This window comes from Bubalus kerabau, chromosome 16 (genome assembly GCF_029407905.1).
Source record: "Bubalus kerabau isolate K-KA32 ecotype Philippines breed swamp buffalo chromosome 16, PCC_UOA_SB_1v2, whole genome shotgun sequence".
NCBI classification, from domain to species: domain Eukaryota; kingdom Metazoa; phylum Chordata; class Mammalia; order Artiodactyla; family Bovidae; genus Bubalus; species Bubalus kerabau.
The window spans coordinates 4842761-4856549 of record NC_073639.1 but is presented as its reverse complement, the minus strand read 5'-3'; the positions used below and the strand labels follow the sequence as shown (position 1 = coordinate 4856549).

General features: G+C 37.3%; 1 protein-coding gene across 1 annotated transcript in view; it reads right to left on the bottom strand.

Moving 5' to 3' along the window:
- CPE (carboxypeptidase E) overlaps positions 1 to 13789 on the bottom strand; it is a 154686-nt gene that overhangs the window by 17738 nt on the left and 123159 nt on the right. The window contains exons 6-7 of the mRNA XM_055550261.1: positions 9454 to 9593; positions 577 to 676 (exon numbers count right to left, since the gene is read on the bottom strand). Coding sequence (XP_055406236.1) covers positions 577 to 676; positions 9454 to 9593 — 240 coding nt within the window. The remainder of the gene's footprint in view (positions 1 to 576; positions 677 to 9453; positions 9594 to 13789) is intronic.

The following is a 13789-nucleotide window of genomic DNA, read 5'->3' as shown; positions in this document are numbered from 1 at the left end:
TTCCTACTCTTCTGCTCCCTCCTGAGGTCCACAAATTAACAGCTCTTTAGAATCTCTTCTTGAAAGTGAAAGTGAAGTCGCGAAAGTGAAGTCGCTCAGTCGTGTCTGACTTTTTGCGATAATGGACTGTAGCCCACCAGGTTTCTCCATGGGATTTTCCAGGCAAGAGTACTGGACTGGGTTGCCATTTCCTTCTCCAGGGGGTCTTCCTGACCCAAGGATCAAACCCAAGTCTCCCGCATTGCAGGCAGACACTTTACCCTCTGAGCCACCAGGGAAGCCCTTCTTAGGAGAGATCATTAAGATACAGCATTTTAATTACAGCTGGTTCATCTTCCTTTGCCTTGACAACTGCAAAGAGTCTCACAGACGGCCCTGCCTCACATACCTCCTAAGTAACTGCCTGACCTGTTCCCCAGATGAAAATTTAACTAGATCAAAGCTGGAGGGAGTGTAAAGAGACATGAGGCATTTAATTGCTTTGCATAGAACAGTATAAGAATGTAACTATGCTAAGAAGTAGCCACGGTCTCATATGCAATACTAGAGCCTCTGATCACAGCAAAGAACACCCACCAGATGTGACATCATGGTCTATTCCTTCCACAGAGATGGTGGCGTTAGCAATTGGGTTACCCTGAAGATCTCGGACAAATCCTTTAACTCCTCGGTGTATCTGCGATGGTCAAGAATAACCAAAAAAAAATTGTATTAGAAACAACCTAAAAACATGCTTCATATCAAACATCTCCTTATTTTCTAGCAAAATACTGCAGATTTCTATTGTTTAGGTATCAAAACAAGCTCAAAAAGTCACTGAATTTTTTGTACATTCTTTACTCTGCTTTTTCTCAAGTAGACAAATGAGAAGTAACCCCTGGAAAATTGATATCTTATTCTGAGTCAAATAAGACTTTGAAGTACCTTCCAAACTACCAAAACAAACAAACAAACAAAAAACCTGTCAATGTGTAAAGCAGTTCTGGTTTGAACATATTTCATTGCTTTCTATTTTAAATTTGGTTAATTATGTATACTTTACATGCCATGTATTAGTTAACAAGATATCACATTATAGCCCTTCAATACTTGTTCCTTTTAGATAAAAGGATATATATACTGTGTATATTGTTGCATTAAACCCACTAATAATATTATTTTGGTTGAAAATCAGTGCACAAAAACTCAGTGAACTTACTAACTGAAAACTGGGTTTATTAATAAAAAAGAAGAGTTTATGTTGAGAACAAGCTATTGAATTAAGTTGCTGTCATCAACTAACTACCACAATGAAAACTACAAAAACAACTTTATTTCTAAATGATAATTCAACCAAGTCAACATGTATTTGAAGTAAAGGAGGGTCACTTAAGGTCTTTGAGAAAGTATTGCTTCTGGAATATCAAATGATAATCTATCAATCTTGATAATTTAGCAAAACACCATCCACCCCACTCCAGTTGCTCTTCACTCATATGACCCCAGAAAATAAATTTTCTTTTGCTATTGATGATATTTACATATTTCCTACAGAAAGTAGAATAAATCTCATGTGTCCCTTTGTCACTGGAGAGTAAATATGGCAGTGGTACAATGTTTTATCAAAGAGATACCCTTTGCATACTAGTAAAATTTTTTTGAATTTTCTATTTTTTTAAAAAAAGCAAAACTCTTTAAGTAACACATAATTCTTTTCTCTAAACGCAATTTACTCATGGTAAAAAAGTGATACAGGGACTTTCCGGTGGTTCAGTGGCTAAGACTGTGTGCTCTCAATGCAGGAGGCCTGAATTTGATCCCTGATCAGAGAACTAGATCCCACATGCCACAACTAAAAAATCCTGCATGCCAAAGATCAAAAATCCTATGTACTAAAACTAAGATCCAATGCAGCCAAATAAATATTTTTGTAAAAAGTGATACATTTGCAGTAATAATAATAATTTTAATGGCAACCAGTAAAGTGAGAAGAGAGTAAACACAATTTTAAAACAAAAAGATATTTTTAATCTTTTCCCCAAGACTCACCTATGGATTAGCCAACCAAAATTTAATGAGACTGAAAATGATCTACTGGAAACAAGAGAAGTTAGCTTTCTGAATGAAATTCACATAGTAAAATATTAGAAAAATTGTAGAGATCAATTTATTCACCTTGGGGCATTATAATCCTGATATATAAATTTAAAATGTCCTCATCATTAAAAAAATAAATCAATCACTTCAAAAACATATAATTCACCTACATTAGGTATAAATATACCCATTAATATTCATAATTGTACATTTTTCTGCCTCTGCAACCCAAGACTTAAATACAGTATGTGATTAACAAATAGCTATGTTAGGTAGGAAATTAGGCATGAGCAACAAGCAGTGGCCTAGCCGAAAAGGATGCAAGCTGATCTCTAAACCCCATCCTAAACACACTCAGGAAAGCTCACAGATATGCTACAGAAATAACCACAGAGATTTTTCCAACTCCTGCACATGCACCCTAGGCACATAGTGAATACAAACTAACCACAGGGGTTTCTTCAAGTAAACTTAAACAGCTAGGAGCCCATTAAGAGCTCATAAATACTCATATTCTTACATAGTCATAAATATGCATGTGTTCATATATACATATATCTGATTGTACAAACTGAATGATGGGAAAGACATGCACAACAGAGACTGTTGCTGTGTAACTTGCAAGTGCCAACTAGCCTTGAGGGTATGCCCTTTCCTGATAGGTGGTGACTACAGGCCCTATTTTGCACAGGACAGAACCAAGAGGAAGAGACAGGAAGTATAAAAGGAGAAGCCAAGAGGGATTGTTATGATTCCTTTCAGGTTGGCCCACTTCCACGTCTCTTTAAAAAACATTCTGTCTGCTTGAGCTATAACTGAACTGCAACTTGTCTGTTGTTTCAAACCCTTTAGTCCATCATTCTAAATCTTTGTTACTATGAGACAAGAACCAAGGGTGAGAAATAAACCAACCTGATGGTTAAATAAATAAATGTATGATATGCCAATTATGGAGCATTATTTTTCTGTTTGAAATTTTCCACTATAGGAATAAATCTCAATGGAAATGTTATGGGCTACCAGGACTCCACAGGAATGCAGACTGGAAAACAGTCACTTTATGGTGTTTGCAAAAGAAACCCCAGAAGTTTATTAATAAATTTCACTCATATCTGGGCAAGTTATTTTACTACACTTGTTCTTCCTATAATTCTCCTTCCCCAGATTCCAGACATTTCAATCAAGCAAGGCTAAAAACAAACAAAAAAAAATTAAATCTTCATTGTCACTAGAATAGTTTAATGTCAATAACCTTTAAATCTTCAAATACTTAAGTGTCCTCTAGAGGGCTTGCTGAAATGGAGACTCTGGGGTCCTGCCTTTCAAGGAGTGTGATTCAGTGTTGGGACTGAAAACTCATTTTTAACAATAATCTAGATGAGTCTGAGGCAAGTGTTCATGAACCATTCTTTGAAAAATTCTTTGGAAATTTTGAGAACTAGACAGTTCCATGGCTATTGCATAGGAGCTCTTCTTAGAAAACTATTTATGTTGATTAACTTTACAACTCCAGGTCCTAAAAACATCCTTTTAAGGCTCTGCAAGAGATTTCTTCTCAACCAGTCATTGAATTGGATCTCCTAATCACGAATAGAGTTTTGCCAAGAGAACACACTGGTCATAGCAAACACCCTCTTCCAACAACACAAGAAAAGACTCTACACATGGACATCACCAGATGGCCAACACCAAAATCAGATTGATTATATTCTTTCCAGCCAAAGATGGAGAAGCTCTATACAGTCAGCAAAAACAAGACCGGGAGCTGACTGTGGTTCAGATCATGAACTCCTTATGCTGTATTCAAACTTAAATAGGAAAAAGTAGGGAAAACCACTAGATCATTCAGGTATGACCTAAATCAAACCCCTTACAATCATACAGTGGATGTGAGAAATAGATTTGAGACACTAGATCTGATAGAGTGTCTGATGAACTATGGATGGAGGTTCATGACATTGTACAGGAGACAGAGATCAAGACCATCCCCATGGAAAAGAAATGCAAAAAAGCAAAATGGCCGTCTGAGGAGGCCTTATAAATAGCTGTGAAATGAAGAGAAGTGAAGAGCAAAGGGGAAAAGGAAAGATATACACATTTGAATGCAGAGTTCCAAAGACTAGCAAGGAGAGAAAAGAAAGCCTTCCTCAGTGATCAGTGCAGAGAAATAGAGGAAAACAATAGAGTGGGAAAGACTAGAGATCTCTTCAAGAAAATTAGAGATAGCAAGGGAACATTTCATGCAAAGATGGGCTCAATAAAGGACAGAAATGGTATGGACCTAACAGAAGCAGAAGATATTAAGAAGAGGTGGCAAGAATACACAGAACTATACAATAAAGATCTTCATGACTCAGATGATCACCATGGTGTGATCACTCACCAAGAGCCAGACATTCTGGAATGTGAAGTCAAGTGGGCCTTAGGAAGCATCACTACGAACAAAGCTAGTCGAGGTGATGGAATTCCAGTTGAGCTATTTCAAATCCTGAAAGATGATGCTGTGAAAGTGCTGCACTCAATATGCCAGCAAATTTGAAAAATTCAGCAGTGGCCACAGGACTGGAAAAGGTCAGTTTTTATTCCAATCCCAAAGAAAGGCAATGCCAAAGAATGTTCAAACTACCTCACAATTGCACTCATCTGACATGCTGGTAGAGTAATGCTCAAAATTCTCCAAGCCAGGCTTCAGCAATATGGGAACTGTGAACTTTCACATGTTCAAGCTGGATTTAGAAAAGGCAGAGGAACCAGAGATCAAATTGCCAACATCCACTGGATCATCAAAAAAGGACGAGAGTTCCAGAAAAACATCTATCTCTGCTTTATTGACTATGCCAAGGCCTTTGACTGTGTGGATCATAACAAACTGTGGAAAATTCTGTGGGAATACCAGACTACCTGACGTGCCTCTTGAGAAGCCTGTATGCAGGTCAGGAAGCAACAGTTAGAACTGGACATGGAACAACAGACTGGTTCCAAATAGGAAAAGGAGTACATCAAGGCTGTATATTGTCACCCTGCTTATTTAACTTATATGAAGAGTACATCATGAGAAACACTGGGCTGGATGAAGCACAAGCTGGAACTAAGATTTCTGGGAGAAATACCAATAACCTCAGATATGCAGATGACGCCACCCTTATGGCAGAAAGTGAAGAAGAAGTAAAGAGCTTCTTGATGAAAGTGAAAGAAGATAGTGAAAAAGTTGGCTTAAAGATCAACATTCAGAAAACAAAGATCATGACATCGGGTCCCATCACTTCATGGGAAATAGGTAGAGAAACAGTGGCTGACTTTATTTATTTATTTATCTCCAAAATCATGCAGATGGTGATTGCAGCCGTGAAATTAAAAGATGCTTGCTCCTTGTAAAGAAGGTTATGACCAACCTAGACAGCATATTAAAAAACAGAGACATTACTTTGCCAACAAATGTCCATCTAGTCAAGGCTATGGTTTTTTCAGTAGTCAAGTATAGATACGATAGTTGGACTATAAAGAAAGCTGAGTGCTAAAGAATTGATGCTTTTGAACTACGGTGCTAGAGAAGACTCTTGAGAGTCCCTTGGACTGCAAGGAGATCCAACCAGTCCATCCTAAAGGAAATCAGTCCTGGGTGTTCATTGGAAGGACTGATGCTGAAGCTGAAACTCCAATACTTTGGCCACCTGATGCAAAGAGCTGACTCATTTGAAAAGACCCTGATGCTGGAAAAGATTGATGGCAGGAGGAGAAGGGGACAACAGAAGATGAGATGGTTGGATGGCATCACCAACTCAATGGACATGAGTTTGGGTAGCCCTCGGGAGTTGGTGATGGACAGGGAGGCCTGGCATGCTGCAGTCCCTGGCGTCTCATAGAGTCAGACACAACTGAGCGACTGAACTGAAATGAACTGAATCACCTATTTTTCCATCTGTTATAAAACTAGTCAATGATTAGATTTTAGGCCCAGGTGTTCAATTATTTATCACCACCATATTCCACTGTCGTGAAATAATTTCAACACAGAACTTCTGGAAGCTTTCACTAATATTCCACCAGCCTTTGATTCCCTAATCTGGAGTGTCCTTTGAGGCAAGCTGGCGTGGGATCACTGCAAATACCAATCTTACTGCTTCCATACATTCTGTACAATAATAGTGATGTCACACCAGGATGGATCACAGGGATCTGTCGACAGATCAAACTTTCAAGTGGCATAAAACAGGACTGTATCATCTGATTCCTCTTATTTTCAGCTGATTCTTACATAAACTGATACAGATTTTAGATTAATTAATGCAACTGCCACCATAAATATGACAATCATTCTACTCTTTCTGATGGCACACATTTGGGTTTTGTTTTATAGTGCAATTTTTCTCAAGAACTAAGATAGGACTTCCTTGATAGTTTAGTGGTTAAGAATCCACCTGCCAATCCAGGGAACATAGGTTCAACCCCTGGTCCAGGAAGATTCCACATTCCATAACCATGCACCACAGCAACTGAGCCTGGGCACCACAACTACTGAGCCTGTGCTCTAGAGCCCACGAGCCACAACTACTGAGCTTGCACACTCTAGAACCCATGCTCTGCAACCAGAGAAGACACCACAATAAGAAGTTTGCACACCACAACTAGAGAGTAGCCCCTAGTCACTGCAACTAGAATAAGTTCATGTGCAGCAATGAAGATTCAGCACAGTCAAAAATAAATAAATTAGAAATAAGAACTTAAATAGCAGCTGAACATTTTCTTTTAATTGTTGATGGGGTAATAATTTTACTGACATCAACTGTAGGGAATGCTAGAGCATAGCTCCAAGAAGCCTTTTCTGAACTGGCAGCACTGGGTTAAGGATTCTTCTGTGTACTGCTATTGCTCTTTATTTTAGCATTTATCATCCTCTCTTGTAGTTAGGTATTGATATCTGAACTTAAGATGAAACACACTCTCCCCAGAGCCTTATAGGGTGCCTAGGACACCCCACTCCAGTACTCTTGCCTGGAAAATCCCATGGATGGAGGAGCCTGGTAGGCTGCAGTCCATGGGGCCGCTAAGAGTCGGACACGACTGAGCGACTTCACTTTCACTTTTCACTTTCATGCATTGGAGAAGGAAATGGCAACCCACTCCAATGTTCTTGCCTGGAGAATCCCAGGGACGGCGGAGCCTGGTGGGCTGCCGTCTATGGGGTCGCACAGAGTCGGACACGACTGAAGCGACTTAGCAGCAGCAGCAGCAGGACACAAAAGTAGCTTAATAAATTTTTGCTGTAAAAATAAATAAATAAAATGAAAAGAATTGAATTAAGGAAGCATTCTTTGCTATCTAAGCAAACAACACACCAAATAGCCCCATCTTACTTACTCAGCCTACAACTTTACTTTTAAATTTTGCTCTTAAAATATCCATCCAAATATTGCTCTGCTCAAACAACATTCTACAAGGGTGCCCACTAAAGTTTTTTCAGAATCAACATAGCTAATTATCTTTAGCTTTGTTGTTGAAAATATCTTTTTGTGTTAACATGCACTTTTATGTTAATTCCACTGACATAAAAATCCTGTATAATGGATGTTTTTAAATCACTGTCATCACTGTATCTCTTCCATGATAATACCTTTTGGTAAGGTATATGGATACTTGTGGAGAAGGCAATGGCAACCCACTCCAGTACTCTTCCTGGAAAATCCCATGGACAGAGAAGCCTGGTAGGCTGTCTCTATGTCCCCATGCAGTCCATGGGGTCGCCAAGAGTCAGACACGACTGAGCAACTTCACTCTCGCTTTTCACTTTCATCCATTGGAGAAGGAAATGGCAACCCACTCCAGCATTCTTGCCTGGAGAATCCCAGGGACGGGGAATCCTGATGGGCTGCCATCTGTGGGGTCGCACAGAGTCAGACACCACTGAAGTGACTTAGCAGCAGCAGCATGGATACTTGACAAGTGTAAAAGAATTCTTAAGCTGATTTCACATTTTTAATGTATTGGGTTCATGTGTATATGTTTCTATGTACCTGTGGGTGTGAGCTAAGTCACTTCAGTGGTGTCCTATTCTTTGCAACCCTATGGACTGTAGCCCACCAGGTTCCTCTGTCCTTGGAATTTCCTAAGCAAGAACACTGGAGTGGGTTGCCATTCCCTTCTCCAGAGGATCTTCCTGACCCAGGGATCAAACTTGCATCTCTTATGTCTCCTGCATTGGCAAGCAGGTTCCTTACCACTAATACCACCTGGGAAGCCCATTTATATGTACATGTATGTGCAAATAGCTACTTATCTATATAATAGCATTTGTTTATATCAAATTAGTTTAAAAATCAGTCTATACTACCTGCCAGTATATGAAGCTAACATTACTCTCCCTGACTTTGGATGTAAATGGCCACATACAGAATGGAAAGTAAAACTGTCAAGGCACTGCAAGCAAAGAACAGAGTCCTTCGGTCTTTCCCAACAGTACTGCCCCTGGTGTCAGTCTCTACCTAGTACATAGGGGTGGGGCTACAGGGAACTGGCTTGGATCAAGTTTGAACAGGTAGGTATTTTATTCTGACACATGGTGAGATTCTACAAATTTCTGTACAGTGACTGTCTGCTAAAGATCTAAATTTATGTCATGAGGGGCAATACAGCATGGTGATTCTGGAACTAGACAGCCTGGATTCTGGCAGAATAACTTCAGGCAAGTTGTTTAACTTCTCTGTGCTTCTGATTTCTTATTTTTAATTCATGGATGATAATGGTGGTGGAATAAAATAAGATGATGTTGATGATGATATAACTTTCCTTATGGAGTTGTGACAATTAAATTAATCAATTACTACATGTAAGGCATTTAGGATAATGCCCGGGAAAGAGTTAATGCCCAGTAAATGTAACTTACCCATCATTGCCATTACCTCAGTTCCAGTTGAGTGTGGGCTGTGACAAGTGAGGCATAAGGAGACTTTCACTCCTAGGTGCTAATCCTACACCTGCATAACCCTGGGAGTGAATAGCTCATTAAATTTTTCATCCTGGGTGCTTCATTTACTTCATTCTAGTTTTGGTCCTGCCTGGAATGTCTGACAAATCCAAGGTGATCAGGGTAGAGGAGTATCCTAGGATTGCCCTTAATTAATGCAATATGAAAGAAAAGAGGGTGTCACCCTACCTTTCCATAACTCCAGTTTAATCAGTTCTCAGCAAATATTCATGAACTAAAAAACCAATTACAAATGAAAGACTATTTGAATCATGACTGATGCATTTTCCAAATGTAGCACTCTCACTTTGGGTCAGGTGAATTCATATAGTCTGGGATCCTCTTAGGAGACTATTGTGCACCATGTTACTATTGTGCACTTAGATCTCTTATTTTATGCTGGAGACTGGGTTTACCTGCTGAATGTAGCTAATGAGGGAGTTTTTGTTATCCTCCCAGTAGTTCTTCAAAGTCTCTTCAGGTGGAAACTTTTCACAGCTAAGCTCCACAGTAATCTCAAAGCAGTTGCTGCTGAGGTAATTGAAATCTTGCATTCCTGCCAAAACACCAAATGAAAAGTTAAATTATGCATGTGGTGACTAGAACCCACACCGACTGTTCTGCTGACAACTAGGTAAATACTGTACCAATCCATGCATCTTGAGGAGACTGTGGGAAATTGCAAGTGAAATCACCTACTATATGAAAAGGAACAACATACTTCGGGGATAGTTACCACTTCACAAGCACAAGCAGTCATTTAGTGTAATGCATTGCTGTTGTATAGTCCTAAAGCAAGTATCAGCCACATTCCACAGTGCTGGAATCAACTTCAAAGACAACAGGAGAGTGACATCATCAAAAAGGTGAAGCAGAAATTTTCTACTGTCTTCCCTCCCCCCAAAAATACAAATTTTAACAATTACCCATGAATAGAATGTGTTTGTGGAAGTTCAGGAATCTAATGGAAAAGTTAAAGCACACTATTGGAGAAAAAAATTCAAGACTGGACACGTTGAAGTGAGGAAGAGGAACAGTTTCACTTTACCTGTATCACCTCCTTCCCTAAAGTGGGGTAGCTTAGTGCCAAAGAAACTTAATTAGTAATATGAAAACATATAAAAACGTACAACACATTGGTAAAGGTAAGTATATAGTTAGATTCAGAATATTCTAGTACTGTAATATGAAAGTGTATTATTCACTTTACTATAAAGTTTTTTAAATATTAAAAATAAGTATAGCTACAATAATCTGTTCATAGATACACAAAATGGAAAGATGTAAATTGTGACATCAAAACATAAAATGTGGGGTAAAGTTTTGCTTGCAATCAAAGTTAAGTTGTTGACAGCCTAAAATGGACTATTACACTATATGATGTTTTATGTAAGCCACATGGTAACCATAAAGCAAAAACCTATTCAAAAACAGTAAAGATAAAAGAATCCAAGCATACCATTGTAGAAAATATACAATTCACAAAGAAAGAGAGCAAGAGAAGAAGAAAGGAACAAGGTAACTTCAAAACAGAAAACAACAATACAGCAAGGCCTTACCTATCAATAATTATTTTAAATGTAAACAGATTAAATTCTTTAATCAAAAGGCATAGAGTAGCTGAATAGATTTTAAAAAAACAAGACCCAACTATGCGGTGCCTACAAGAAACTCACTTCAGGTTTAAGAAGACGCATAAGCTAAAAGTGAAGGGATGACAAAAGATATTCAGTGCTTATGAAAACCAAAAGAGAGAAGAGGTAGCAGTATTTTCCTCAGACAAAATACAGTTTAAGCCAAAAACTGTAATAAGAGACAAATATCATTATATTTTGATAAAGGGGTCAATTCATCAAAGGATGATACAACTATCAAAAATACACAAACACTCAACATTGAAGTATTTAAATATATTAAGCAAATACTAATAGGCCTGAAGAGAGGAATGACCACAGTACTGTAACAGTAGGGGACTTCAGTATCCTACTTCCAATAATGGTTAACTAGACCATCCATACAGTCTCAGCAAGGGAACACTGGCCTTGAACTATACTTTATATTATATGAACCTAATAGCCATACAGAACAAGCCATCCAACATGGAACATTCTCTAGGATAGATCATATCATAGGTTACAAAACAAATCTCAGCAGACTAGGGTAGGCTGAAATCATGCCAACTATTTTTTCCAACCACAGTGGTACAGAACTAGAAATCATAACAAGAGAAAAACTAGAAAATTCACAAACATGTAGAAAAGTAAACAACACACACTTGAACAAGTCAAAGGGAAACCAAAATATCTTGAACAAATGAAAACAGTAACACAACCTACCAAAACTTATGAGATGTAGCAAAAGCAATCCTAAGAAAGAAGCTCATTATGATAAATGCTTACATTTAAAAGAAAAAAGAAATATGTAAAATAAATCATTTAATCTTACACTTCAAGAAAAGTAGAAAATGAACAAATTAAGCACAAAATTGCAGAAGGATGGGAATAACAAGGATCAAAGCAGAAATAAATGAAATAGAGGCAGGGAAAAGATGAGATAAATAAATAAAGAAATAAAATAAAGATAAATTAAAAAAGATAAATAAAAGAAAAGATAAATCTAAGAATGTTTTTTATTTTCTCTTATGTTTTATTTATTTTTTAATTAATTAATTTATTTTAATTGGAGAATAATTACTTTATAATATTGTGATATTTTTTGCCACACATCAACATGAATCAGCCATGGGTACACATGATTGGTTTTTGAAAAAGATAAAATAGAAAAAACTTTAGTTGGACTTACCAAGAATAAAAGAAAGGGGAGACATTTCAACTAATACCATAGAAATGCAAAGGATCATAAAAGACTATGAACAATTATAAGCCAACAACTGGACAACCTAGAAGAAATGGATACATTCCCAGAAACATACAACTTACCAAGACTGAGCCAGGAAGAAACAGAAAATCAAAACAAATCAATTACTAGTAGGGAAATTGAATCAGTAATCAAAAACTTTGCAAAAAGGAAAGCCCAGAATCAGAAGGTTTCACTGGTGAATTCTACCAAACATTTAAAGAAGAATTAACATCAATCCTCATCAAAATCTTCCAAAAAAACTGAAGAGAAGGGAACACTCTCAAACTTTTTTTTACAAGTCCAGAATAATGCTGATTTCAAAGCCAGATAAGGATACTACAGAAAAAGAAATTACAGGCTAATTATCATGATGAATAAAGATGCAAAAATTCTCAACAAAAAATTAGCAAACTGAATTCAACAGCACATAAAAAACATCATACACCATGATCAAGTGAAATTTATCCCTGGGATGCAAGGATGCTTCAACAAAGACAAATCAACAAATATAATATACTGCATTAATAGAATGAAAGATAAAAATTAAGTGATCATCTCAAAATACAAAGAAAAAATACCTGAAAAAATTCATCATGTTTTAATGATAAAAACTCTCAACAGGTTGGGTAAAAAGGGAACATACTTTAACAAAAAAAGTCCATATATGACAATTCCACAACTAACATACTCAATGTCGAAAGATTTAAAGCTTCTCCTTTAAGATCAAGAACAAGACAAGGAAGCCTACTCTCACCATTCCTATTCAATATAGTTTTAGAAGTCCTAGCCAGAGAAATGAGGCAAGAGTAATAAATAAAAGATACACATGTTAGAAAGGAAGAAGTAAAATTATCTCTGTCTGTAATGATATGACTTTATATAAAGAAAACACTAGAGACTACCAAGAACATACACACACAAAAAAAACTATTCAGACTAATAAAATAATTCATTAAAGTTTCAGGTTACCAAATCAATATACAAAGATCAGTTACATTTCTATCTGCTAACAAAAACTATCCAACAAATATATAAAGAAATCAATCTCACAATAGCAATAAAAACAATAAAATACTTAGGAACAAATTTAACCAAGGAGATGAAAGAGCTGAACAAAGAAAACTATAAAACAGTGATAAAAAAAAAAAAAAGAAAAGAAATGAAAGAAGGTACAATGATAATGGAAAGATGTCCCATGTTCATAAATTTAATACTGTTAAAATATCCATAGCACTCAAAGCTATCTATAGATTGAATACAAACCCTATCAAAATCTCAATGACATTTTTCACAAAGCTAGCAGAAAAAAATCCTAAAATGCATATAGAATCACAAAAGACACTGAGTAGCCAAAACAATCTTGAAAAAAAGAAGAAAAAATAAGAACTTCCTTATTTCAAGTGAAAAGTGAAAGTGTTAGTCACTCAGTCATGTCCAACTGTGCAACCCCATGGACTGTAGCCAACCAGATTCCTCTGTCCATGGAATTCTCCAGGCAAGAATACTGGAATGGGTAGCCATTTCCTACTCCAGGGGATCTTCTCAACCCAGTGATCGAACCCAGGCCGCCTGCATTGCAATCCATACTACCAAACTAAAATAATCAAAAGTTTGGTATCAGCATAAAAACAGACACATATCACTGAACAAAATCAAGAATGAGCTCAGAAATAAACCCTGATATATACAGCCAACTAAGGAGATCAGTCCTGGGATTTCTTTGGAAGGACTGATGCTAAAGCTGAAACTCCAATACTTTGGCCATATCATGCGAAGAGTTGACTCATTGGAAAAGACTCTGATGCTGGGAGGGATTGGGGGCAGGAGGAGAAGGAGACGACAGAGGATGAGATGGCTGGATGGCATCACTGACTCGATGGACATGAGTCTGAG